The following is a 27,849-nucleotide window of genomic DNA, read 5'->3' as shown; positions in this document are numbered from 1 at the left end:
AATAATCCCAGATAAAACAGGAGAAGGAATCAATAAATATAAAAACAGAACTTATTGAAGTACAAAACAAAAAAAAAAATATGAACTTGATTAATTTGTGTCAAAAGTCTGTTTATTGAAAAACTTGATAAAATGGATAAACCAAGAAAAAAGAAAAGAAAAAGAAAGAAAAACAGGCAACTAAATATGAACCACAGTAAGAACAAGAAAGGAATATAACTACAGGCCCAGGGATCCTTAATCTTACAAGAAAAATACCATGTACATCTCCGCCAACACACTTGGAAATTTTGATAAAATGATTATTAACAGGGCAGGCATTTGGTGCAGCCATTAACAGGCCACTTAGGACACCTGTATCCTGCATCAGAGGGCCTGAGTTTCAATCATAACTCTGCTTTTTATTGCAGTTTCCTGCTAATGCACCTCTGGGATGCTGCTGGTAATGGCCTAAGTACTAGGATCCCTGCTTCCCACATGGGAGACCTGAGTTCTGGGCTCCTGACCCAGGCCAGGCTGTTTGCAGGTGTTTGGAGACTAATGGAAGGTTGTTCTCTCTCTGTCTCTTTCTCTCTGCCTCTTTGATTTTCAAATAAAACAATAAAGAATAAGTAGATTATTTTTATACAAAAATGATTACACAGAAAGGTATGCTTAGTCAGTTTATTGAATAAGCTGTGCTTATTATGGGTAATATTTAAAGTAGCTCATCTTTTTGTGAATAGTTGAGGTTGCAGGCAGATCCCATAGTTCATGTCCTATTCCAGTCTGATTCATTTTATTTTTTATTTTTAAAAATATCTGGTAGTCAAATAAAGAGGAAATATAGTCAAAGTGTCCAACATGATTTGTTAAATGCATAGATTGTATGATTACCACAGTCAGATTTTCAAATCTTTCCAAGATGACTCAATACCAGAGATACTAGGGCCTGGCTTGACTGCAGGTGCAGTGTCATGGTTTGTGGGGAGCAACTCGGACTAGACTAAGTTACTGGAATTAAGACTTATTCTATGCATCTGCTCTCCCACAATATGGCGCTGGGAGAGGAGTAAACAACTTCTACACAGCTGCCTCCAGTTCGACCAATAACCTCCAGGAGCTGATCCTGCTCCTGATTGGAGGAGAGCAGCGTACTCGGCCTGTGGGTAGCAGAGTTGGGATTGGTGGAAGAGGACTATAAAGGAGGAGAGAGACAACATGCACCAGGAACATCTAAAGGGAACATCCGGATAACACCTGTGCAGCCCCCGAGAGAGCCGGCCGGCGGTGTGCCGCTCCCCCGCAGAAGTGGGGAAAGTGGCAGGGGGAGCCGCCCTTCCACGGAGGTGGAAGGATCGGCAGCCAACCCGGGAAGGACCGGCAGCAAACCCGGGAAGGGCCGAGCAGACAAAAGAACAGCGCAGGGTCTAGTGTCGTTCCTCCACGAAGAGGGGGAGCGACAATGGTTAGCTTTTCTTTGCAACAATACCTGATAATGTACACTTTTTAAAGGAAAAGGTTCAAGAACACAGCACCATCTTCTGCTTGTCTCAGATGACATCTCAGTATCAGCAGTGTGTGTCAAAGAGGGAATCAGGGGCGGATGGCCATGCTGCAGTACAACAACCCCCTCTCTGGAGAAGCTAAAGCAGAAACCTGCATGACTCCCTCCCAGGTGTGCTTCTCCCATGACCAGGTTAACTTCCACGAGGCTCCACCCCTTAAGGTTTCCATCACCTCAATATAGCTGCATGAGGAACCATGTGTCCAGTGCGTGAACTTCTGGGAACTTATTATCAAACCCTAGCAGGCTGGTTGCTTCCTATGAAGTCCTCTCTCTCCTCTGTAACATCAGTGGTTCCAGCAAGCCTGTGTGCTGGGCCCTCCGGAGGCCAAGAAGAGTTCTTTGGAAACCTTTGCTTTGGTTTGGTTTGAAGTGAGGGAAGAAAGCTCTGGACACTTCTGCTATCTGGGGACCCACAGGGCGCCGACAGCTGTCCTCAGAGCCATCCTCACTGTTGACCTATCTTGAGGGATTTCCTCACTTCCACTTATAAACCCTCAAGGACAGCGACCAGCTGAGGTTTCACAGCTGCTTGGGTTGCCCTGCAGAGAGGGGTGGGGACTCATATTTCTCAGTCTTGAGGTCCTCTGCTGAAAATCTGCGATAACAAAAAAAGTGCCCTCCAGCATCTCCTTACATATAAATAACTGAATCTACCAAAAGGATTGCAAGACCAAAAAAGAACGATTTGAACAGTCAAAGGATTTACCTCTAAAATAGAGAAAACTATGACACTTTTCATATAAGTTTTATAAAAATTTCAGAGATAATTTGATATTATGTTAAATTTGCCAATATATTGTAAATGCTGGAAAGTTTTTATGAGACCAACATATCCAGATACTGGTACTGGACAAAGATACCACCATGAAAATTATAGGCTGATATTATTTAGGACCAATGAAGGCAAAAATTCTATCTAAAACTTTAGCAAATAAAACTCAATCAAGGGCCAGCGCCGTGGCTCACTAGGCTAATCCTCCGCCTTGTGGCGCTGGCACACCGGGTTCTAGTCCCGGTCGGGGCACTGGATTCTGTCCCGGTTGCCCCTCTTCCAGGCCAGCCCTCTGCTGTGGCCCAGGAGTGCAGTGGAGGATGGCCCAAGTGCTTGGGCCCTGCACCCCATGGGAGACCAGGAGAAGCACCTGGCTCCTGGCTTCGGATCAGCACGGTGTGCTGGCCGCAGCACAACGGCGGCGGCCATTGGAGGGTGAACCAACGGCAAAAAGGAAGACCTTTCTCTCTGTCTCTCTCTCTCTCCATCTGTCTGGCTATCTATCTCTCTACTTTGAACTAAATAACTAAAATTCTTTTTTAAAACATAAACTCATTCTAGCCCTCCTCACCATTTTGATTTTCCACTTTCAGTTTGCTTTTTGCCCATGAGTATTGCCCTCTATTCATTCTCTCAACCTTTACTGTGTACAAGCTGTGTTCCCACACTGTCAAAGGCATTCGGAATACAGCAGTAATTAAAGCATGCATAAATCACTGCCCCAAATGTAAAAACTTCTAGAAGAAAAAAAAGACAAATATATTTTGATGGCAATGGGATAACACAGATTTATTTATTTCAAAAGATACAGAAAGCACAGACTATTTTTTAAAGGTTTAAGAATTTGACCATATTAAGATAAAAATCTTTGTCTCTCAAAAATCGTGACATAGGGGCTGGCCCTGTTGAGCAATAGGTTAATCCTCCGCCAGCATCCCATTTGGGTGCCAGTTCTAGTCCTGGCTGCTCCTCTTCCAGTCCAGCTCTCTGCTCTGACCTGGGAAAGCAGTAGAGGATGGCCCAAATCCTTAGGCCCCTGCACCCACATGGGAGACCGGGAAGAAGCATCTGGCTCCTGGCTTCGGATTGGCGCAGCTCCAGCCATTGTGGCCATTGGGGAGTGAAACAATTGATGGAAGACCTTTCTCTCTGTTTATTCTTCTCACTGTTTGTAACTACCTCTCAAATAAATAAATAAAATCTTCTAAAAAAATCTTGACATAAACAAAGTGAAAACATAAGTCACAAATTAGGTCACATGCAACTCACATAACACATTTGCAAAAGTATGCAAAGTATACCAGGAACTACTAAAATTCAATAAGAAAAAGCAAACCACTCAGTAGAAAACCAAATGAAGAAAATGAATCAACAGTGCGTTGAAGAAAAAATTCAAATGACTCACACATTTGGAAATGATTGTAAACCTCACTGATACTCAGTAAAATGCACACTTGAAATGAGAGGGAATTCCAAGATGGTGGAATAGTGACAGGGTGGTCTGACTTATGCAGGATGACATTGATATTAAAAAAAGGAGAAAGTACACTCTGAGGGTATAGCTGCAGGGGAAATTGCAGTGGGAGATCCTGTGAAAGCAGTAGAAACAGCCCAGACCTGTGCAGAAAGTGCAGACATGCAGCAAGGTACAGCAAGACAACAAAAGACCCAGCAGCTTGGATCCCAGGAAGAAGGTACCTGCCCTGGCAAACCAGGTGAGATTGGACTCCAGCAGTGTGTGCCACTGTAGATACAGAGGGAGGGAGAGCTTGGTGAACTGCACCTTTTTGAGTCCAGCTGGGATCCCACAGGATAGCCGGGTAACTGCTCTCACGGTGTGGGGGTAGGGAGAAAACAGCCTGTCTCTCTCTCTGCCCCTCCCTCCTACAACAGCAACCTGCAGCCCATGTGGGATGGCTGGGACCATTTTTGAACACAGGCACGCAGCAGCCACCCCAGCTTGCCTGCACATATCCAGCAATTGTTGGGGTCGCCCTCTACCCAGTCAGCACCACAGCAGTGCAAGAGCAACTGCTGGAGACAGTCACCACTGTGCCAGCTGCCACTACCTAGCAACAGGAGGGGATGGTGCAGCCTGTGGGACTCACTTATGCACCCAGCACAACTGTGAAATGAGCAGGGCTGTAGCCGGCAGTTATTGTGTACACCTGTGATCCAGAGAGCCTACAACCTGCATACCCCACTGGCATCAAATCTGGTTGTGAGAACAGGACTTGATCCATTATGCTGGAACAAATCCAGACAGTGGCCCTGGGAGCACATCAGTCCCTCTGCAGTCAGGACAGGTTAGCAGAGTGGAGGGGCTACACTTGTACTCCTTGACCCAGAGGGCCCTGGGTGCTGAGACTGAGAAAACACAGTGATTGTTTGAGAGGAGACAAGGTGCAGCTGAGTTCTGGGCAATCACATAGTGCTGTGGTAGATTCTCAGAACTCCTTGGTTGCCTAGAGAAGCTCACGGCAGGAGGAACAGTGCTCACAGGAGGGGCTGTGCAGATCATACATGCAGTTCATACAGTAGTTCAGATGAGTGTTGAACACACTGGGGGCTAAACTTGGGCACTCCTTAGCTTGGAGAAGGAGTGGTTGCACCAACAGAGGTGACCATTTCTCTCCATTCAGTTAGCAAGAGGAAAGCTACCACACCCAACTTGGGCCTTACCTCAGATACTTACCCCATCCTGGGGCACGGACCAGAACTCCCTGGCCACACTCACCACATCTTGGTATTCACTCAAAGTATAGACATTTCACTAAGCCACAGAGACATAGCTCAAAGATAAAAAGCCATCAGAAGAAAAAAATTCTACAAATGCCTAAGAATAAATGCAAAAATTCAGAAAACAAGAATAAGGAAGACACTATGTCTTTCACAAAGGAGTATGATATTTCAATATTAGAATGTGAAGATGAAGAAATTGAGGAAATGCAATTCAAAAAACTAAAACTAATCATAGGATTCCTCAAAAGTAATCAGAAGCAAATCTATGAGCTAAAGAAAACCATATATGATAGGAATGAAAAATTTTCCTATGAAATTCAGATTTTAAAGAGAAAAATGAAATACTAGAAGTGAATAATTCAATAGATCAAATAAAAAATGCAGTAGAAATCCTTAACAATCGAGTTGGTGAGGTAGAAGAAAGAATATCTGAGCTTTAAGACAAATCTGGAAATTTTATAGTCAGACCAAAAACAAGAAGAACAAATTAGAAAGCTTGAAGACAATGTTAGAGATTTATGGGATACTATCAAATGATCCAACAAATGGGTCTTAGGAGTGCCTGAAGTAGTGGCAAAAGAGAAGAGATTAGAAGGCCTACTTAGTGAAATAATTACAGAAACCTTCCCTCACTTGGAGAAGGGAATGTCCAAGTACAGGAAGCACATAGGACTCCTAAAAGATATGACCAGAAAACATCTTCATCATGACCCATTGTAGTCAAACTTTCCACAGTAAGGCATAAAGAAAAGATTTTAAAATGTGCTTGAGAGAAAAGCCAGATTACCTTCAGAGGATCTCCAATTAGAACCACAGCTGACTTCTCAGCAGAAACCCTGCAGGCTAGAAGGCAATGGCAAAGGTCTAAAGTTAGATATAGACTCCAATATAATATTAGTAGGAGATTTCAATATCCCACTTTCATCAATGGATAGATCAACCAGACAGAAAATCAACAAAGAAACAACAGAGCTAATTGACACTATGGACTAAATGTACCTAACTTATATCTACAGAACTTTTCACCCCACAGTTGCAGAATACACATTCTTCTCAGCAGTGCATGGAAGGAACTTTCTCCAGGATAGACCATATACTAGGCCATAAAGCAATTTAAAAAAAATGAAAATCATACCATGTACCTTCTCTGATCACAATGGATTGAGATCAAAACCAATGACTCAAGAATCTCAAGAACATGTGCAAACACATGGAGACTGAAAAATATTCTCCTAAATGAACAGTGGGTCATAAAAGAAATCAAAAGAGAAATTTAAAAATTTCTGGAATATAATGAAAATGACAATACTGCATATCAAAACTTCTGGGAGGGGCCAGCACTGTGGCAATGCTGGTAAAGCCACCACCTGCAGTGCCTGCATCCTGTATGGGTGCTGGTTTGAGTCCCAGTTGCTCCACTTCCCATCCAGCTCTTTGCTATGGTCTGGGAAAGCTGTAGAAGATGGCCCAAGTTCTTGGACCTCTGCACCCACATGGGAGACCCGGCAGAAGCTCTTGGCTCCCAGCTTCAGATTGGCACAGCTCCAGCTGTTACGACCATTTGGGGAGTGAGCCAGCAGATGGAAGATCTCTCTCTCCCTCTCTCTCTGCCTCTCTTTCTCTCTTTCTGTGTAGTTCTGACTTTCAAATAAATAAATAAATCTTAAAAAAACTTATGGGATACAGCAAATGAAGTGTTAAGAGGGAAGATTATAGCAGTTCCTACATCAAGAAACTGGAAAGTCACCAAATAAATGAGCTATCAAAGCACCTCAAGGAGCTAGAAAAACAACAACAAACCAAACCCAAAATTAATAGGAGGAAAGAAATAATTAAAATTAAGGAAGATATAGGCCGGCGCCGCGGCTCACTAGGCTAATCCTCTGCCTTGTGGCGCCAACACACCAGGTTCTAGTCCCAATCAGGGCGCCGGATTCTGTCCCGGTTGCCCCTCTTCCAGGCCAGCTCTCTGCTGTGGCCTGGGAGTGCAGTGGAGGATGGCCCAAGTCCTTGGGCCCTGCACCCCATGGGAGACCAGGAGAAGCACCTGGCTCCTGCCTTTGGATCAGGGCGGTGCACCGGCCGCAGCGCGCTGGCCGCGGTGGCCATTGGAGAGTGAACCAACGGCAAAGGAAGACCTTTCTCTCTGTCTCTCTCTCTCACTGTCCATTCTGCCTGTCAATAAATAAATAAATAAATAAGGAAGAAATAAACAAAATTGAAATAAAAGATACAAAAGATCAGTGAAATTAAGAGGTTTTTTTTTTTTTTGGAAAAAAAATAAACAAAATTGGCCCACCGTTGACCCAACTAACCAAAAAAAAGAGGGAAAAGATCCAAATCAACACAACCAGAGATGAAAAAGGAAATGTAACAACAGATACCACATAAATAAAAAGAATCATCAGCAAATACTACAAGGAGCTGTTTTCCACAAAATCGGGAAACCTAGAAGAAATGAATAGAATCCTGGACACTAAATTGAGTTATGAAGACAAAGAACACCTAAACAGTCCAATAACCAAAACAGAGATTGAGTCAGTGATAAAGACCCTTCCAACAAAGAAAAGCCTGGGTCCTGTTGGCTTCACTACTGAATTCTACCAGACATTTAAAGAAGAACTAATTCCAATTCTTCTCAAGCTATTCAAAACAATTTTAAGGGAGAGAAACCTCCCAAACTCCTTCTATGAAGCCTGCATCACCTTAATTCCTAAGCCAGAAAAAGCTACAACAGGGAAAGAGAACTATAGACCAATATCCCTGATGAACATGGACACAAAAATCCTCATAAAATACTAGACAATCAAATCAAACAACATATCAAAAAGATCATTAATCCAGACCAAGTGGGATCTCTTCCTGGTATGCAGGGATGGTTCAATACCCAAAAATCAATGAATGTGATTAACCACATCAACAAGCTGAATACCAAAAACCATATGATTATCTAAATAGATGCAGAGAAAGCATTTGGCAATATTCAACACCGTTTTATGATGAAAACATTAAGCAAATTGAGTATAGAAGGAACATTCCTCAACATAATCAAAGCAGTTTATATACATACCCACAGCCAGCATCCTACTGAATGGGGAAAAATTCATGGCATTCCCAATAAGATCTGGAACCAGACAAGGATGCCCACTCTCACCATTGTTATTTAATACCAAGGACATCAAAGATCTCTATGATGAAAATTATAAAACATTAAAGAAAGAAAGAGAAGAAGACATAAAAAAGTAGAAAAATCTTTCATGTTTGTGGATTGGAAGAATCAACATCTTCAAAATGTCCATACTACTGAAAACAATTTATAGATTCAATGCAATACCAATCAAAATATCAACAACGTTTTTCTCAGATCTTGAAAAAATAATGCTAAAATTCATATGGAAACACAAGAGACCCTGAATAAATAAAGCAATCTTAAACAACAAAAACAAAGCCAAAGGCCTGACAATACCAGACCTCAAGACATACCAAAGGGTAGTTATAATCAAAACAGCCTGGAACTGGCAAAAAAAACAGCTGTGTAAACCAATGGTGCAGATTAGAAACTCCAGAAATAAGTCCACACATCTACAACCAACTTACTTCGTCAAAGCAGCAAAATATCAACTCCTGGAGCCAAGATAGTCTCTTCAACAAATGATGCTTGGCAAACTGGATCTTTACATGCAGAAGTATTAAACAAGACCCCTACTTCACACCTTACACAAAAAAATCCACTCAAAATGGTTCAGAGACCTAAATCTATGATGTGACACCAACAAATTACTAGAGAACTTTGGGGAAACTCTACAAGACATTGGAATAGGCAAAGTTTTCTTGGAAAAGACCCCAGAAGCAGAGGCAATCAAAGCAAAAATTAGCAAGTGGGATTATATCAAACTGAGAAACTTCTGCACTGCAAAAGAAATACTCAGCAAAGTGAAAAACCAACTGACAGAATGGGAGAAATATCTGCAAACAATGCAACTGACAAATGATTAACTTCCAGAATCTAATAAAAGAGCTCAAGAAATTCCACAACAACAAAACAAACAATCCAATTAAAAAATGGGCAAAGTATCCCAACAGACATTTTCCAAGAGAGCAAATTCAAATGGCCAACAGACACATTACAAAATGCTCAGGAGGGGCTGGTGCTGTGGCGCAGCTGTTTAAAGCCATGGCCTGCAGTGCCAGCATCCCATATGGGTGCTGGTTTGATCCTGGCTGCTCTGCTTTTGATCCAGCTCTCTGCTATGGCCTGAGAAAGCAGAGGAAGATGGCCCAAGTCCTTGGGCCCTTGTACCCACATGGGAGGCCTGGAAGAAGCTCCTGGCTCCTGGCTTCAGATCAGTTCAGCTCTGGCCATTGTGGTCATTTGGGGAGTGAACCAGTGGATGGAAGACCTCTCTTGCTTTACCTCTCTCTGTAACTCTGACTTTCAAATAAATAAAATAATTTTTTTTAAAAAAGCTCAGGATTGCAAGCCATCAGGGAAAGGCAAAATCAAAAATAAAATGAGGTTTTACCTCCAACCTGTCAGAATAGCTTTTCTGCAGAAATCAACAAACAACAAATGCTGTCAAGGATGGGAACTTTAATCCACTGTTGGTGGGAATGTAAACTGGTACAGCCACTGTGGAAGACAGTATGGAGGTATCTCAGAAAGCTGAGATATGTATGAATATACACATACCATATGACCCTGCCATCCCACTCCTGGGAATTTATCAAAAGGAAATGAAATCAGCATATTTAAGAGTTATCTGTACCCTATGTTCATTTCAGTTCAATTTATAATAGCTAAAATATGGAATCAACCCAGATGTCTATCAACTGAAGACTGGATAAATAAATTATGGTATTTATACACCATGGAATACTACACAGTGGTAAAAAAAAATAAAATCCTGTCATTTGCAACAAAATGGATGCAACTGAAAACCATTACATTTAGTGAAATGAGCCAGTCACAAAAAGACAGATACCATATGGTCTCTCTGATCTGTCATAACTAATAGAGTACTTAAAATTTAATCTACAGGAGGGAAACTTATACTTTGAAATGTTATAATTTTGAACAGCCCTTACCTTAACTGTCAGAGAACAATGTTTTTCTCGTTTGTTTTTGTTCTTTACTTCATTTTTTTTCCTTCATACTAGTTGGTGAACTCTCTGCTAAGTGTAGGGTTAATATTCTGAGTATAAAAATTAACTGAAAATTGATCTCTGTAAAATATAAGAATGGGAAAGGAAGAGGGAGGAGGAAGAAAAGTGGGAGTATGGGTGAGAGGGAAGTGGCAGGGAGAAGAATAATCATGTTCCCAAATATGTAATATTACATGCATGAAGTTGTATTCTTTAAACAAAATTTAAAAAAAGAAATGAAATAGTGTTTGATATTCATAAGATTAAAAAATATACAGTTGTGCTATAAGTGTTGATGAAACTCTGGAGTTCTGGGAAGATGCATATACTTTGGAGAACAATTTACCAGCTATTCCAACAAAGTTGAAAGTGCAATACATCTGGAAGAGTAATAATACCACTCCTGGCCATATTCTCTTCCACATTGTCTTTCAAACTTGTAGGACTGGGCATATTAGAAGGTAGTAAAAAAAAAAAACCAACAAAACAAAACAAAACAAAACAAACTAGGCCAGTGCCATGGCTCAATAGGCTAATCCTCGGCCTGTGGCACCGGCACTCCGGGTTCTAGTCCCAGTCGGGGCACCGGATTCTGTCCCGGTTGCCCCTCTTCCAGGCCAGCTCTCTGCTGTGGCCTGGGAGTGCAGTGGAGGATGGCCCAAGTGCTTGGACCCTGCACCTCATGGGAGACCAGGAGAAGCACCTGGCTCCTGCCTTTGGATCAGCACGGTGCGCTGGCCGCAGCGCGCCAGCCGTGGCGGCCATTGGAGGGTGAACCAATGGCAAAGGAAGACCTTTCTCTCTGTCTCTCTCTCTCACTGTCCACTCTGCCTGTCAAAAAAAAAATAAAAAATAAAAAAAGGAACAAGCTACGTCCTTGTTTATGGCAAGAGATGGAATAAGATGAGATAGGAAAGAATAGAATAGATTTCAATTCAATAGAAAAAGAATAATCAAATTTATTCCAATAAGTAAGATCTATCATCTCTTTTGAAAAGTTTATCTTTTATTACTCCCTCTTTGTGTGCCCATGTGTTGTGTCTTCCCTTTTTTTTAAAAAAAATCATTTTATCTATTTGAAAGGCAGAGTCACAAAGTGAGAAAGAGAGGGAGCTGGCACTGTGGCATAGTGGGCTAAGCCTCTGCTGGTGGAGCTGGCATCCCACATTGGCACCAGTTCAAGTCTTAGCTGCTCCACTTCCAATCCAGCTTCCTGTTAATGGCCTGGGAAAGCAGTGGAAGATGGCCCAAGTGCATGGGCCCCTGCACCTGCAAGGGAGACCCAGAAGAAGCTCCTGGCTCCTGCATCAGATTAGCCCAGCTCTGGCCATTATAGCCAGAGCTATAATGGAGAGTGAGCCAGTTGATGGAAGACCTTTTTCTCTGTCTCTCCCATTCTTTGTCTGTAACTCTACCTCTCAAATAAATAAAAACAATCTTTTTAAAAAAAGAGAGAGACAGAGAGAGAGAGAGAGAAGGGAAGATAGAGAGTGAGATTTTCCACCCACTGGGTCACTCTCAGAAATGACTGCAACAGCCAGGGCTGGGCTAAGCCAAAGCAGGAGCCAGGAGCTCAATCCAGGTCTCCCATATGAGTGGCAGGGGTTCAAGTATTTGGGCCATCATTTGATACTTACCTAGGCACATTAGCAGGAAGTTGGATCAAAGTGGGGTTGCTGGGTCTCAAACTGGTGGTTATATGGGATGCTGGTTTGCAGGTGGCAGCTTAAGTTGCTGTGCCAAAATGCCATGCCCAGAATTGACTTTAATTATGCTCTCTGAGCTGGTCATTCTCAATTTCCTGCTTGTATTTTCTGAGGCGCACTCTCCCCTCCTTCAATACTAGGTAAGCTGGTGGAGACATGATGAATTTCTGTTTTCCTACATTTACATCTTACCTTCTCAGAAACATAAGAGAAACAGAGATGCTGTTGTAGTTTGCATAAAATTCCAGGAACCACAAGTCATTGAGTCGCCTTGGATCATGAAATCTTTCCTATAAAACAAAATCATATCCAAATCAACCAAAGTGGCTGGGGGGATTGAAATGCTAATTAACTTGGCTAGACCTAGGCCACGTGTTCACTTCTGAACCAAGTGCTATGGCTGAATGCTATCATTTATCTGCATCTGATTCAATGGCGCACCTCTAGGCTGCTGCAGTAATTTGTGCAACAAAGTGCCTTCAAGTTTAAGTGGCAAGCTTTGTTGTAGTGATTTTGTGGATCACGAATGTGGGCACAACATGGAAGGAAAGGCTCATCTTTGCTTTCCAATGTCTGAGGCTAAACCTTGTGTGGCCCAAAGAGCTGGATGGGATTGGGACATCTTAACCAGTCCCACATGTCTAGGACCAATGTTCTGACTGGTGAATGGGTTTCCACATTTTCACAACATTGTATCAGCTAGGACTTGGAAAGTCCATGGCGGCTTCTTCACTCCTATTGAAGAGTTAAAGCTTAAGCTTACAGGTTTAAACCTTCCTGGTACAGCTGTAAAAAATAAGACAGAGTAGCACCTTGGCAGTAGGGACTCCATTTTGGAGCACTTGAGACTGCATTCTGGGAAAGCACCCCCCCACTGTGAGACTCTGGTCTGAAACTATGATCTCAAATAGTCGGACAATAGCAGTGCACTACATCACCCTTGGCAGAGCACAAAAACCCCCTAGCATGATTGCTCAAGCTTAAAAGTAGAAAGGTTGCACTTGGGTTACCTGGGCTAATAATAAAGATGTGATTTGTCTGTGTCTTACATTAATGTCAAGTCCTAATTGCTAATTGTAATATTGTAACTGGTATTGTCAAGATTATGATAAATATTAATTTCACTTAGGTTTTAGGTTACGTTGACCCCAGTAACCATATACTCTCTTTTGATTTTATGTACTCTCTTTTGATTTTAGCAACTGTGTATAGCAACCGTGCATAGCAACCATGTATTCCCCCCTTCCCGGTTTTGTGGTTTTTGCCTTTATAAACCCTAACCTTTGGTTATTCGGGGCTGCTCTGTTCATGTATGATCAGACAGCCCCAGCATGCTGGATAATCAATAAATCTTTAACCCTTTGCTGGTTGCATGAGAGAAAAGTCTCTTGGAGTCGTTCCTCAGGCGGTGGGCTTTTTCAGACTGTAACACTATGTCGTGTGCCTAGGCAGGAGCTGCTGAGGCTGACCAGGTGTCTATCTCTCCTTGGGGCCTTCCCATGTGGAAGCTTGGTTTTCTTCCCAACGTGGCAGTCTCAGTGTGGTCAGATTTGTTCCACAGTGACCAGTGTTTATTAAAATGAGTTTTCCAAGATCCCTGGGTAGACAGCACAAGTCATCTTATGAACTAGTCTCAAAAGTCTGAGAGTCTTACCTCTGCCACATTCTAACTTACCAAGCAAATCACTAAGGTATCCCAGAATCAAGAGGAAGGAAATTAGACTTCTCTCTAACTGGAAGAATGATGAATACTTGGCAGCCACATCTAATCCCCCATGGAAGCCACTGATGGAGTCAGCTCAACTGAAATACTCAAGTGAATAGAAAGGGATAACTCCCCCATGAAAAAAGTGAATTCTGTTATAAGAGTGGAATAGAAAATATGTACTATTTATATGGCCAGGTCAGTGCTATTAGGATAGACCAGCAGGGGTGTTTGAATGTAGGCCTGAGAAACCTCTTGTAAATACTCACAAGAGAAAGTAGAGGCTCATAGGTTCAATCAACAGGCAAACTATTTTCTGAATCTATCTTTGAGGGTCTTATACTGGGTTCTTGAGAGAGGGGTCCCTGCTCGTTAATTGGATGAGAAGATTCTTTTTTTTTTTTTTTTTTTTTTTTTTTTTTTTTTTTTTTACAGGTAGAGTGGACAGTGAGAGAGAGAGACAGAGAGAAAGGTCTTCCTTTTGCCGTTGGTTCACCCTCCAATGGCCACCGCGGCCGGCGCGCTGCGGCTGGCGCACCGCACTGATCCAAAGGCAGGAGCCAGGTACTTCTCCTGGTCTCCCATGGGGTGCAGGGCCCAAGTACTTGGGCCATCCTCCACTGCACTCCCTGGCCCCAGAAGAGAGCTGGCCTGGAAGAGGGGCAACCGGGACAGAATCTGGCGCCCCGACCAGGACTAGAACCCAGTGTGCCGGCGCCGCAAGGCAGAGGATAAGCCCATTGAGCCGCGGCGCCGGCCGAGAAGATTCTTTATTAGATATTGGGAGCAAAAAATACAAGAGCCTTATATTTTTATAAAAATGAAGGTAGAGTTTAATTAACCTCACACCCCAGGTCAAACAGTGACAAGAAAGCACAGCAAGATGAGGACAAAGCAGCCAAGACAAAGAGCCAAACTAACATGTGCACCACATGGGGCTCACAAGGCCAGAAAAGGACCAAGAGCAAATGACAAGGGATATCCCCATCAGTTGGGACTTAGATAACACTAAAACTGCAATGTGCCCTATGTTCATTTCCAGACATATAATCAATGTTTCTTTCTAAAAGGCCCAGTGTAGTGCCTGGAACACAGAGGTAGGAGAGAAGGAGGAATTGGAGCCCTGTGGCTAGGTGTGGCATGGTGTTAGAGAACAGACTGGGAGAACTCACAATTCACAAGATGGAACATGAACCAGAAAAACATTGTTTGATTGTTGTTTGTCTATGAAAATCCTAGGTAAATGCTGCTTAGATAAATAGAGGTTCTATGAAGAAATACAGGGGGAAACAAAGAAATATTGTATACTTATCCCTCTACCCAAAGGTGACTCTTCTTAGCTTGAAATTTAAATGCTTTCATTAATCTATTCAACTTATTGGAAATGTCATTTATCTTCACCTGTCTGAAAGTAATTAACATTGTTAAGGCATTTTCCCTTCTTGTCTTTTGGAATGAATGGGAAAAGCATGCATTTTAAACCCAAGTTTAAAATTCTCTTAAATTTTAAGAGAAGCTGAGAAGCCAAAGTCAGTTTACAATCAATCATACATAGCTAAGAGTTGCAGTTACTATAAGACATAAACACTCATTTATTCCTGCCTCAGGGTGCAGAGAGGGTGAGAAGTGAAGGTCCAGAGGTCAGATGAAAGGGAACCAGTGTCACTGACAGTCAGGTTTCTAACTTTGAGGCTTTGGTTAGGTTCTCACAGGAGAGAATTTTAGGAATCTTTGTTCAAAGTATATTTCCAACAAAGTGACAGTGTTTTACAATTGTTATCCCTTGAAGCAGTTTGGAGTAGTTTTAATGATGTCACTTTTATTTCTCCAATTAGTTGCAATAGTACTCATCTAAGTTAGAAAAATATCCAATACACTTTTGTAAGTTTTCTCATCAAGAAAAAAGAAATCAAAAAATACAGTTAATCTAAAGGGGTCAGTCTTGTTCCCAACCACCAAAAGGGAAACAAGTACAAAATCCCATGAGTTTAACAGTGGACTATAGTTTCAAAATATTGCTACTACAGGTTGTCGCAATACTAAAACTTTTTTCTACTTGACAACACCAAATGCTGGTGGGAATGTGGAGTAACAGGAATTCTCGCTTTTTGCTAGAAGGAATGTAAAATGGTACAGCCACTTTGGAAGAACATTGGGCAATTTATTAAAAAAGCTAACCATGGTCTCACATACAATCTAATAATCACAATCCAACATTAAAGTGAAGTGAAAATTGAAGTCCATGCAAGACCAGGTATTCATATGTTTAGAGCAAATTTCTTCATAATTGCCAAAAGTTAGGAACACCCAAGATGTTTGTTAATAGGCAGATGAATAAAAGAAAAAAAAACTGTGGCAAGTCTATACAATGGGATAATCATTCATTGCTAAATAGAAATGAGCTCTGAAGCAATGAAAGCACATGGAAGAATCTTAAATGAGCATTGCAAATGGAAGCCAGGATTTTCAGATTGAAGGTAGGCTGAAAAAGATGCATATTGGTATCTTTCTAACTTTTTCACATTTTGCAAATGGCAAAGCTAAAGAGAATATAGAAAGATCAATGGTGGCTAGGAGTTTGCCAGGGAGGGAGCTATAAACAGGTGGATGACAATGCAAAACTCTTCTGTGTGATGCTATTCTGGTGGATACATGATATCACACAACTCTACAAAGATCGAACCCCAATGTGAACAGTGGACTTATTGAATAACAATGTAGCAATAGTGGTTCAGCAATTGTTAACAAGTGTACCTTGACAATGCAAGGTGTTAATAATGCAGGAAACATATTATGGGAGAGGCAGGATATGGAAACTGTACTTTCTGTTCAATTTTTCTGTAAACCTAAAGCTGTCCTACAGAAAAGAAGTTTGATAATTAAAAACAAAATTGAAGTATTATTGTGTTCCTTTTGTGGGATCAGATTATCTTACTTCTTCATGTTTCTTGTATTTCTACACTTATTTTTGTGCATCTGGAGAAACACTTGTTGATATCTCCTCTGAAGTCTTTGAAGTCTTTGTTCTTGGGAATGTGCCTCTAGGTATAGTGGGTTGCCTGCATCTTCAGGGGCTATTCAGAGGTGTGTACTAGGTAGGTGGGGCCAGGGATCTCTGGCCAGCACTTGTGGGTGGGGCAAAAGTCCAGGGTAACACTCAAATTATTCATGGTAGCTCTCCTCTGTATTCAGTAGGGGAGAAGGAATGAACACTCTGGTTGGCGCGATCACTGCCTCCATCATTCTCTATGCCAAGGTGGACCTCTCTGTGCCAGCACCCCTAACTCACTCAGGTTTGTGAACTAAACAGAGAATCTATATACTCCATGGTGTGAGCATGGAGCCTTCCACAATGTCTGATCCCAGACTCAGGGAATTCAGAACTCCTGGAGTTGGGCTCAGTAATTGCCCCCAAACCCTGCCATGCCCTATACACTTATTGGCTTCCCAACCTATCACACACTCACAGGATTCCCACAGTCACAGGCTGCAGGGGATCCACTGTCTGCCCTGCAAGCTTCCTGGTCCAAAGAGAGAGCCACCCAAAATGCTTGAAATAAATTCCAAAGATTGATTGGAAGATTACTTAAATCACAGATATTAGAAATGAAGAAGGCCGGCGCCGTGGCTCAATAGGCTAATCCTCTGCCTGCGGTGCCGGCACACCGGGTTCTAGTTCTGGTCAGGGCTCCAGATTCTGTCCCCGTTGCCCCTCTTCCAGGCCAGCTCTCTGCTGTGGCCCGGGAGTGCAGTGGAGGATGGCCCGAGTGCTTGGGCCCTGCACCCCATGGGAGACCAGGAGAAGCACCTGGCTCCTGGCTTCGGATCAGCGCCATGTGCCAGCTGCAGCGGCCATTGGAGGGTGAACCAACGGCAAAAGGAAGACCTTTCTCTCTGTCTCTCTCTCTCACTGTCCACTCTGCCAGTCAAAAAATAAAATAAAATAAAAAGAAATGAAGAAATCAATATGTAAAATAAAAAACATAGCAGAACGCCTGAACCACAGACTTGGTGAGGCAGCAGAAAGAATATCTGAAGTGGAAGACAAAGCTTTTGAAATACCTCAGTCAGGCCAAAAAAAAAAAAAAAAAAAAATAGGAGAAGGAAAAATGAAAGGAAATGAAAATAGTGTTCAGGATCGATGGGATACCATTATACAACAAAATATATATGTCTTAGGCATTCATAAAGGAGTTGAAAAGCACAATGACTTAGAAAACATATTTAGCAAAATAATAACAGAAAATTTCCTCAAGTTGGACAAAGATATGGACATCCAAGAACTGGAAGCATATGGGACCCCAAATAGACATAAGAGAAGATATTCACAATGATACATTATGTTTCTCGTCAGAAACATTACAGGCCAGAAGAGACTAGAGAGATATAGTCCAAGTCCTTAAAGAAAAAACTGTCAGATAAGAATATTGTACCCAGAAAAGCTTTCATTTATAAATAAAGGGGAAATAAAAACCTTCCAAAACAAACAAAAATTGAAAGAATTTGTCACCACTCAGTCAGCTTTAAAAATAATACTTAAGGATGTACTAATCATAGAAGTAGAGAAAGATAACCAGCATCATGAAAGACTGTGAAGACAGAAAAACTCTTAATAATTGTACAAAGGAGATAAAAACCAAAAATAGGAATATTTACAGAAAATGGAAGAACAAGTCATTAATTATCAATAGTGACCTTTAATATAAATGAACTAAATTCTCCAATTAAAAGATATGGGCTGGATGAATGGATTGAAAAGCAAGACCCATCTATATACTGCCTACAGGAAACACACCTCTATTTGTTAAATAAACGAGTCACTGTGCACTAACTTCCCATGCAGGAGTTCTGTCCCCATAGAGTTGCATTATGAGATTTAATAGTAAAATTTGTGCTCAAGAATCACTTCCTTTTAGTGTATTAAATGGAGGATATTATCAAGTCTCATAAGTTATAGTTATGTCTAAGAGTTCATAAAAGGTTTATCATCTTTGGGTTCTTCTTTAAAGACAAGTCTCCAAAGGAAAGAAGGGGAGGAGGGCAGGGAAAAGAGGAAGGGAGAAAAAAAAGCAAAATCACCTTCGAGAAGCAGTAACACAGAACAGCCCTTGTTTAGACTGTTGAGGAATAGTTTTCTTAGTTTTTTTTTTTTTACTGCATTTTTAAAAAATTTATTTATCTTCCTTTTTTCTTCCTTGGACTAAACAGGAGAGGGAGAAGGGTAGGGGGACAAGTGGCTGGGAAGGTGGGTACCATGGAAGAATTACTGTGTTCCTAATGTTGCATTTATGAGATACGTACAAAAAGAAAGAAAGAAAGAAAAGAAAAAAGAAACACACCTCACCAACAAAGATCACACAGACTAAAAGTGAAAGGATGGAAAAAGATATTCCATGCAAATTGAAACATAAAAATGAGCAAGAGTAGCTATCTTGATATCAGATAAAATGGAGTTTAAGGCAGAAACTGTTAGAAGGGACAAAGAAGGTCATTATTCAATGATTAAGTGAGCAACTCAAGAGGGAGATCTGACTGCAGTAAATGTATATGCACCCAATGTTAAAGCACCCAGTTACTTAAAACAAATGTTGACAGATCTATATGGAGACATATGATCCAAGGATACTTCAACACCCGACTTTCATCAATGGCCAGATCAACTAGGCAAAAAAAAAAAAAAAAAAAAAAAAAAAGGCAACAAAGAAACAACAGACCTAATCTGCCCTATCTACCAAATGGATCTAATCGATATCTACAGAACATGTCATCTCACAGCCTCAGAAACACATTCTTTTCATCAAGGCATAGAACATTCTGTAGGATAGACCACATACTAGGCCATGAAACGAATCTGAACAAGTTCAAAAAAATTGAAATCAAGCCATGTATCATTTCTAATCACAATGGAATTAAGCTGGAAACTAACAACTTAAGAAATTCTAGGCCGGCGCCGTGGCTCAATAGGCTAATCCTCCACCTTGCGGCGCCGGCACACCGGGTTCTAGTCCCGGTTGGGGCGCCGGATTCTGTCCCGGTTGCCCCTCTTCCAGGCCAGCTCTCCGGCATGGCCCGGGAGTGCAGTGGAGGATGGCCCAGGTGCTTGGGCCCTGCACCCCATGGGAGACCAGGAAAAGCACCTGGCTCCTGGCTCCTGCCAGGATCAGCGCGGTGCGCCGGCTGCAGCGGCGGCCATTGGAGGGTGAACCAACGGCAAAAGGAAGACCTTTCTCTCTCTGTCTCTCTCTCACTGTCCACTCTGCCTGTCAAAAAAAAAAAAATAAAAAATAAAAAAAAATAAAAAAAAAAAAGAAATTCTAGAAAATATGCAAACACATGGAGACAGAACAACATGCTCCTGAATGAACAGTGGGCCATAGAAGAAATCAAAAGGGAAATAAAAAAATTCTTTGAAACAAATGAAAATGACAACACAGTGCACCAAAACATTTGGGGTACAGATAAGCAGAGTTATGAGGAAAGTTTATAGCAATCAGTGACTACATCAAAAAATTGGAAAGATATCAAGTAAATAATCCAACAATGCATCTCAAGGATCTAGAAATACTGTTGGGCACCAAAAAGTATGTTGTATCCAGATCGTTAGATCGCCGCAGAGACCCCCAGAGAGTCGATCACACCGAACTGCAAAAGCAAGGTTTATTCGGGAGTACAAGCCGCGACAGGGACCCCGTCCAACCAACCGGCACAGCGGAGGAAGGAGTGAGGCCCCGGTCTTTGTTTGGGAGAGTTTTTAAAGGAAAAAAGAGTTACATACAGCACGGAAGCTTTGGGCGCAGGGAGTTACTTTGTTCAGCAATCTCTACTGTGCTGTCCTTGGTCTACCGAGCTAGCTGTCCCTGGTAAGCTTTGCTATCTCCAGAATGCCTGAATGCCTGCTTTTACAAGGACCTGGGTCTGCTATGGGAAACGGAGGCTGCTTTTTTTATTGTTTAAAAATGGAGTCACTTTGGTTCTTCATTCCCCCCTTGTTTTTGTACGTGTTTGAAAAACCCAGTCATGGGTTTTGGACTGACATTTTATAGGTTTTACAAACATTTAAGGGTTTATATTGGGACCGTTGGACCATTAATTGAATGGTACCCAATCTCTGTTTCATAAACTGTACAAGTTTGTTAACAATGCAAGGGCCAAACGTTAAAATTAAAATCAGGAGAACAAGGGGCCCTATGAGTCCTGATAGTAGGGTGGCTTGCCACGGAGAAGAATTGAACCAAGACTCAAACCACCCCTGAGAGGCCTCCTTTTTTTTTTATTTTGCCAGCCTCTCCCTGACCTTAGCCAGCCATGTTATCTTTTATTAGGCCCGAGTGATGGGCGTAAAAGCAGCATTCTTTCCCAGAGTGGGGCATAGCCCACCACATCAGTCCCAGAAGTCCCAGAGGTGCAGAGGGATCCGTCTTCAGAGTCACCCCTGCTGACGTGGAGCAATGAGGCACTCTGCGCTGCCATGGGGTGATGTCTTAAGCCACTGCCTCCTGGGTGGGGAGCCGAGCACATTCCTGTAGTAGCATTTGGTTGACCGCCTGGTTGCCGAAGGCCTTGGTTTGCTCCATTACCAGCTGTAAACACTTAAACAGACACTGTAGTATAGAGGTAGGGTGAGAATAAAGCAGATTCCAGCCAAAACTGGGAGAAAAGCCACTCATTAGTGTGGGAGAGGATTACCAGTACACACATGTTGGGAGTATAAATGGCATTCTACGACCGAGAACAAAAAATTCACAGAAATCCTCAGCGTTTAATTTCTGCTCTACTTTTATACACAGAATAATGACTAGCTATTTGCAGCATGTCTTTAACTTCTTAACTTTGTGTATTTACTTTTCCTGAACAAGGCGGAGCTGCTGCTGCTATGTGTAACTGAGACAGTGATTGATATTTAATAGGAAACACTGCTCACAGAACTGTACTTCCTACTAGCCAAATTTACCTAATAATGAATTATCCTGATAATGGAGAATAGATACCATATGCACTAATTATACAGATGTTAAAGTCACAGTTTTAAACAAGGTAATTTATATTTTTTCTTTTTTCTTTTCTTTTTTTTTTACAGGTAGAGTGGACAGTATGAGAGAGAGACAGAGAGAAAGGTCTTCCTTTTTGTAGTTGGTTCACCCTCCAATGGCCGCTGCTGGCGCGCTGCGGCCGGCACACTGCGCTGATCTGAAAGCAGGAGCCAGGTGCATCTCCTGGTCTCCCATGCGGCTGCAGGGCCCAAGCACTTGGGCCATCCTCCACTGCACTCCCTGGCCACAGCAGAGGGCTGGCCTGGAAGAGGGGCAACCGGGACAGAATCCGGTGCCTCGACCTGGGCTAGAACCCAGTGTGCCGGCACCACAAGGGGGAGGATTAGCCTATTGAGCTGCGGTGCCGGTGGTAATTTACATTTTGAAGTACACTATTTACGGTAATACTGTTTAAAAGATACTACTGCTGCCCCCACAGGATATGTACAGAATGTCTGTATACCACTGATTTTAATAAGCAACAAAATTACAAAGGAATGAGGCCCAGGAGTGGGCCAGACAGGGTCTAGAACAATGGACAGAGTTGCTATTAGAGGAGTCAAGAAAGGTGTTGTCCAAGTTACAAATAAGTTTTCTGATTGAGAGGCAAAGAGAACCTGATAGAAGGGGCTTGATAAGAACCTGGTGGACTTTAGGCCTTGTAAGTTAAGGGAGCTAGACCTATCTATCTTTTTACATAGGGTACATTTTAAGGGAGGAGTGAACCTCCTTGGGGAAGGCACTCTGTTGACTTTTATTACTTACCTGGCCTGGGAGGAGAGCTGGCCAGGTAAAGGAAGGTGGCATCTCCAACAGGAAATTTACAGCTCTGTCTGCAATGTTACTGACCCTACTTGGCCATTCTTTCAACAGTGGCGGTCACTTTGGAGGTTGGGCTAAGTGAAGGGCTTTTCAGCTTAGAGCCAATAAGATCTGTGGCTCTGACCTGAAGTCCTTCGACTCCAGGGCAGGTCCATTTCCAGTGATCCAACTCTTGGCTGGCAGAGCTCCCAGGGCTCTTTATAAGCTGACTTCTGCTGAAGCCCAGGCTTACCTCATCAGAAGCCACTGCAGTGGACTGGCCTGTTGGGTCTCGCTGAGGGCAGATCACTGTACAGAGCTGTCTGTAATAGGCCTGCCACCCATCTTTACATTGTTTCTGATGCCCAGCTCTCTTTTCCTCCTGGTTTTTGTTAAATCAGACCAGAGAATGAAAGTCAAGGGAGTGCTCAGTCCCACCTCTAATTTTTGTTGCCTAGACTAGAAGTCTATTGTCATAGGCATGTTTCTTATGAATATTAAGCTGGGCTGAGTTACTCTGATTTCTGAACATGGTTGACCTTTAACAGAACTGACTTATGTCCTTACCCAAATAGCTATGCAAGGATACTGCCAGATTGTCACTACAAAATTTTACCAGTTACCAGCCATGCTTAAAAACCTTGCACCACCAGAGGCAAAACAGATACGTTACTCTGTGTGGTGTTGCCTGGCAGCAGATTTAATTTTTTACACTAGTCTTTAAGTAATTAAGTAATCTCACAGGAATAATTATATATGACAATAGGGTTAAAAAGGTAGGGCAGCTCTTCCATGCACAAGAGTAATATCAAATGAAAACTTAGCAAGTAGATTCAATTATTAGACAACTTAGGAAAACACTTACCAGAAGGTCCAATGTCCTTTACAAATGTTAAGAATACATGTACTTGGAAACATCTCTTAAATACCCAACATGGCGTAGCTTGTTTAACCAGCAAATTTAAGCACAAGTATATACAATGTTTTCAGCTTTTTTTTTTTAACAAGTTTACAGAGATTTAGGTTACACGGATTTTCGAATTTTTGATTAACTTTAGCTGTTTAAACTTACGGGAAACATTTTGTTACAGATTACAATATAATCAAGCTCTACAGCAATATGAACACTTGAGATAACTTTCTTGTATACATAACATTTAGTCCAGCAGAGACATTAGAAAAACATACATAAATGATACAGAGGAGTTGATTTAAAGGCTAACTACATTTAGGATTGATGCATTTAGTTTCACAGCAAACTACAGGGTTACATACATCAGAACAAAAAAGCAGTTTCAGTAATAGCTGTTAAAATTTTTAACCTTTTTTATAAATCACCAATTGATCTGAATTACTTTCTGATCTTAGTAACCTCAGTTAACTATACTTTTTCCCAGTTGGTACCTGTAATACATTATTGGCTTTATCAATTTACAGAGTCATTCCAAAGTACTGAATACAATAGATGTAGCTGGAAAAAGTCCGTTGCAACCTATAGGAGGACAGTTAAATACAGAACCAACGATGCGTTAGTTTTATGAGCAGTAAATCTGATATACAAAACTGTGGATGACAAAAGACCTTAAGTTGTCATTTTTAAAATTACAAACTTGTTAACCAAGAAGAGGCATTTCTTTACTTTATATAGCATTTTTGAAAGCACTTATAGGATTTTACAAGGCACACAACATTTTTAGGCCTCTGGGGCCCCTTCACCAAGATGACCATTATGTTTAGTAACACTAGATTACCAGACTTTATAATTTTCAGACATCTGTATCAATACCATTTTATATCATGACATAATACAGCCCAAATGTGATCATTTTATAGGGTGATTATTTAAAGGTTTGAAAATAAGCACATATTTAAATAACCCATAGCTCTTAATAAAAACTCAGTTGTTTTTAAACAATTAGAATTTGACAGACATCAAGAGAACACAATAGATAACTTTAACTTATTGCTTTAACAGAGAGTCAGTAATAGCTTCCGTGTTTAAAAAAATTTTTATAACTTTTTGTGACTTTTATACACCCTCTTTAACTTACTTGAAACATTTTATTTTTATATTTGTGATGTTTTTTATCTGTCAAGACAACATTTTTAAACAAGGTAACACATTAAATTTCAGCATTAATTACTTTTAAGTGATGTTGAACTATTTTTTATATGGACAATCCATGAAAACACGTTAGCAAATTCAAGCAGTTTTTCTATAGAATATAAGGTGTTGAAACTACCAAAGTTTACATTTAGACAAGTATTTTATTTGTCTTTACCCAATTTAAGTTAGCAGTTACACCTAAATGACTTACGATGCTGATATTATATATCTCTATGTGAATTTAATTAAAATTAAAATTGTATTTATTTAAAACAAGTGCTAATTACCTATTATTGTTTTATTGAGTGCTGACCACCCAGAAATTTTTAAAACAAATTGCAAAACAAGTTCAGCAAGTTACAAAGCAATATCTTCTGGCTTGCACGAGATAAAACAGAAGAGCCATCAGAAGGGTGGGATCCTGATTTGTTTCACTGATAAGACAGGGAGAGTACACTTTGGACCAGACCTGGTTCTAAGATAAAGTTCAAATTCTGAGATAAGGCAAGGGGGAGGAGAGTTACCCATTCCACGCCAGTCTCCAAGGCCAAATTTGAATTTTGCACCAATCTTGCACGCAGCGCCGCTGCTTTGAGACCCGCCAACAGAGTCTGGCGATAGACATGGAGCCTCTCCTTTACAGAAATTAACCCAATTGTAATTGGTTTTTTTTTTTTTTTTTTTAACATTTACATTGTTTTAACATGTCAGAGGCTGTTCACCTTGGAGACCTGCTGTGGATGTGGGTACAGCCCGGAGGGAGATTTACACCCTCTCCCCTGGATTTTTAAGGGCCAGCAAGAGCTCACCAGATGCCGCCACCAGCTCCCCGGGCTCCTGCTGGCTTTCCGCGCTTTATTGAATTTCTTTACTTTGACATTTAGAGCACTGGGCAGAAATCACATCACGTCAACACATGCCATGGGCCCTCATGATGCTTTAACAGTTGAATGCCCCTGGTCCCCACCAGTTCTAAGTCAAGGTGAGCCACGGCTGCAGGGGCGGGCCCGGGTGGGAGGGGCCACACGCCCGAGGGGCACCAAGGCGCGGGGTAGGGGGTGGGGGGGAAGAGGGGTCTCCTCCTTGCACCCCGACCCCATGAGTGCCGCGCGCATGCATGCATGCAGCGCCTGCCAGGCTCCTGGAAGGCGGCCGCAACTCCAGTCGCAGCTGATGCAATCCATGGGAAGGGCCCAGCTCTTGTGCAGAGTTGCAGCTGCCCCCCGGCTCCCCGGGTGCCCCTCCAGGGGGGGGGGCGGTGCCTCATCCAGCCACAGCGTGCACCCAGCCCTGCTTCACTCCCCAGCCCGACTGACCCAGTCCTTAACCTACATTATCATGAGCCACTTTTTTTTTACTGTGCAAGAGTTAGATCCAGTGCAGAGGATGGAGTCGCCCCCATGTTCTAAGTCCAGTTAAGTCAGTTGTCAACAGAAATAACACAAACACCACTTAACAAAAAGACAAACAAACACAGGGCCCGTACAGAATTTCTGCGGACAGATTCAGGTGGTCATATTACAGAAGGTCTTGACAGCTCCAAGGGCGAACCTCTGGGAGTCTGAAGGAAACCAAAGACCTTACAGATGGGACGAGAACTCTGCAGCAGTCCCTCTTCTCTTCGTCCCCAGATACAGATTGGACCTCCCCAGGTCCCAGACGAGGAATCCGGACGCCTGCCATTTCCTCCGGGGTGTGCCCTATGAGCGCGTCCGCTCAGGCAGTGACCCCTCACAGATTCAGAATGCAGATGCACCAGCCAATGCTACAGATTCAGATTTAGACACAGTTAAACAATGAACAAATAGACTAACAAACTCACCCAGTCGACTGGAGCAAACCTTCGGGGTTGAGGTCACTGGGGGGCTTTTTGGGGATCACAATCCTGGGTGAGCCCCCAAATATGTTGGGCACCAAAAAGTACGTTGTGCCCAGATTGTTAGATCCCCGCAGAGACCCCCAGAGAGTCGATCACACCGAACTGCAAAAGCAAGGTTTATTCGGGAGTACAAGCCGCGACAGGGACCCCATCCAACCAACCGGCACAGCAGAGGAAGGAGTGAGGCCTCGGTCTTTGTTAGGGAGAGTTTTTAAAGGAAAAAAGGGCTACATCAGCAGGAAAAAAGAGTTACATACAGCATGGAAGCTTTGGGTACAGGGAGTTACAGCGGGGGCTTACAGCACGGAAGCTCTGGGCACAGGGAGTTACTTTGTTCAGCAATCTCTACTGTGCTGTCCTTGGTCCACCGAGCTAGCTGTCCCTGGTAAGCTTTCATATCTCCGGAATGCCTGAATGCCTGCTTTTACAAGGACCCGGGTCTGCTATGGGAAACGGAGGCTGCTTTTTTCAATTGTTTAAAAATGGAGTCACTTTGGTTCTTCAATACAAGAACAAACTAAACCCAAAATTAGTAGGAGGGAAGAAACAGTAAAAATTAGAGAAGAAATAAATAAAACTGAAAAAAAAAATCCCATACAATAGATTAGTGAAATGAAGAGTTGGTTTTTTTGAAAAAAAAAAAAATTGATAAACCATTGCTGCAACCAACAAAAAAAAGAAGACTTAAATTACTAAAATTCAAATATGATAATGGAGATTTTACAATGGATGCCACTAAATAAAAAGAATCATTAAGAATTATTATAAACAGCTTTTTGCCAACAAATTGGAAAATATAGAAAAATGGATAGATTTCTGGACACATACAACTTACCAAAATTGAGGCATGAAGACATGAAAAAAATCTAAATAAACCAATAATCAAGATGGAGATTGAATTGAATGAGAAGAGGATATGAGGAGCCAGATGGGCTAATGGGCAACAGAGCCAGTTGGAAGGCAGTTAGGTCCCTCGGAAGGCAGTTTTGTCTGTTAGCTGTAATTAGTTTTATCGAAGCTAGAAAGGATTGCAATCTCTGCCTTCAGTACCTGTTATTCTGATCCTCCCCTGATTGGTTAAATGTAGGTTTGATTTTCAGAAAGCAGCCAATCAGAGAGAGCCGCTTCATGTTTATAAAGGGCAGACACTGGCAAGCTTCTTTGGCGATTCCTACTTAGATCCCCCTCCTGACTGCTGGTCAGGTTTCTCAGTTTCCATAAATCTTGCATTGCTTACTGGCCCTGTCTGCATGGAAATTCTTCAACAAGAAACACGAACTGAGATCACCTTTGCCCTCATCCTCCCACAACAGAATCAATAGCAAAGACCCTTCTAACAAAGAAAAGCCCAGGAATGGATGGCTTCACTGTTGAAGCCATCTCTTAAAAACTTTTAAAGAACTAATCCCAATACTT

The 27,849-nt window shown here is 42.0% G+C and overlaps 1 protein-coding gene and 1 long non-coding RNA gene across 5 annotated transcripts in view; one reads left to right on the top strand and one right to left on the bottom strand.

Moving 5' to 3' along the window:
• Positions 1 to 27,849, top strand: part of LOC103348030 (uncharacterized) — a 66,537-nt gene that overhangs the window by 24,877 nt on the left and 13,811 nt on the right. For 2 of the 3 annotated variants that reach the window (XM_051844513.2, XM_051844511.2), the window contains exons 2-3: positions 16,809 to 16,909; positions 25,439 to 25,536. In XM_051844513.2, coding sequence (XP_051700473.1) covers positions 16,809 to 16,909; positions 25,439 to 25,497 — 160 coding nt within the window. In that variant the 3' untranslated portion in view covers positions 25,498 to 25,536. The remainder of the gene's footprint in view (positions 1 to 16,808; positions 16,910 to 25,438; positions 25,537 to 27,849) is intronic. The other variant, XM_051844509.2, reaches the window with a different exon arrangement.
• Positions 61 to 27,461, bottom strand: LOC127490717 (uncharacterized). Of its 2 annotated transcripts, XR_007919071.2 has the most exons (3): positions 27,269 to 27,461; positions 12,104 to 12,201; positions 61 to 10,286 (listed from the first exon to the last, which is right to left on the bottom strand). It is a non-coding gene; the product is annotated as an uncharacterized lncRNA (long non-coding RNA). The 2 variants fall into 2 exon arrangements; XR_011389102.1 differs by lacking the exon at positions 27,269 to 27,461 and adding an exon at positions 26,377 to 27,017 and having other exon boundaries at positions 61 to 12,201.

The sequence above is a fragment of the Oryctolagus cuniculus genome, chromosome 6, assembly GCF_964237555.1.
Source record: "Oryctolagus cuniculus chromosome 6, mOryCun1.1, whole genome shotgun sequence".
In the NCBI taxonomy this organism is placed as follows: domain Eukaryota; kingdom Metazoa; phylum Chordata; class Mammalia; order Lagomorpha; family Leporidae; genus Oryctolagus; species Oryctolagus cuniculus.
This window is presented reverse-complemented; position numbering and strand designations above follow the sequence as displayed.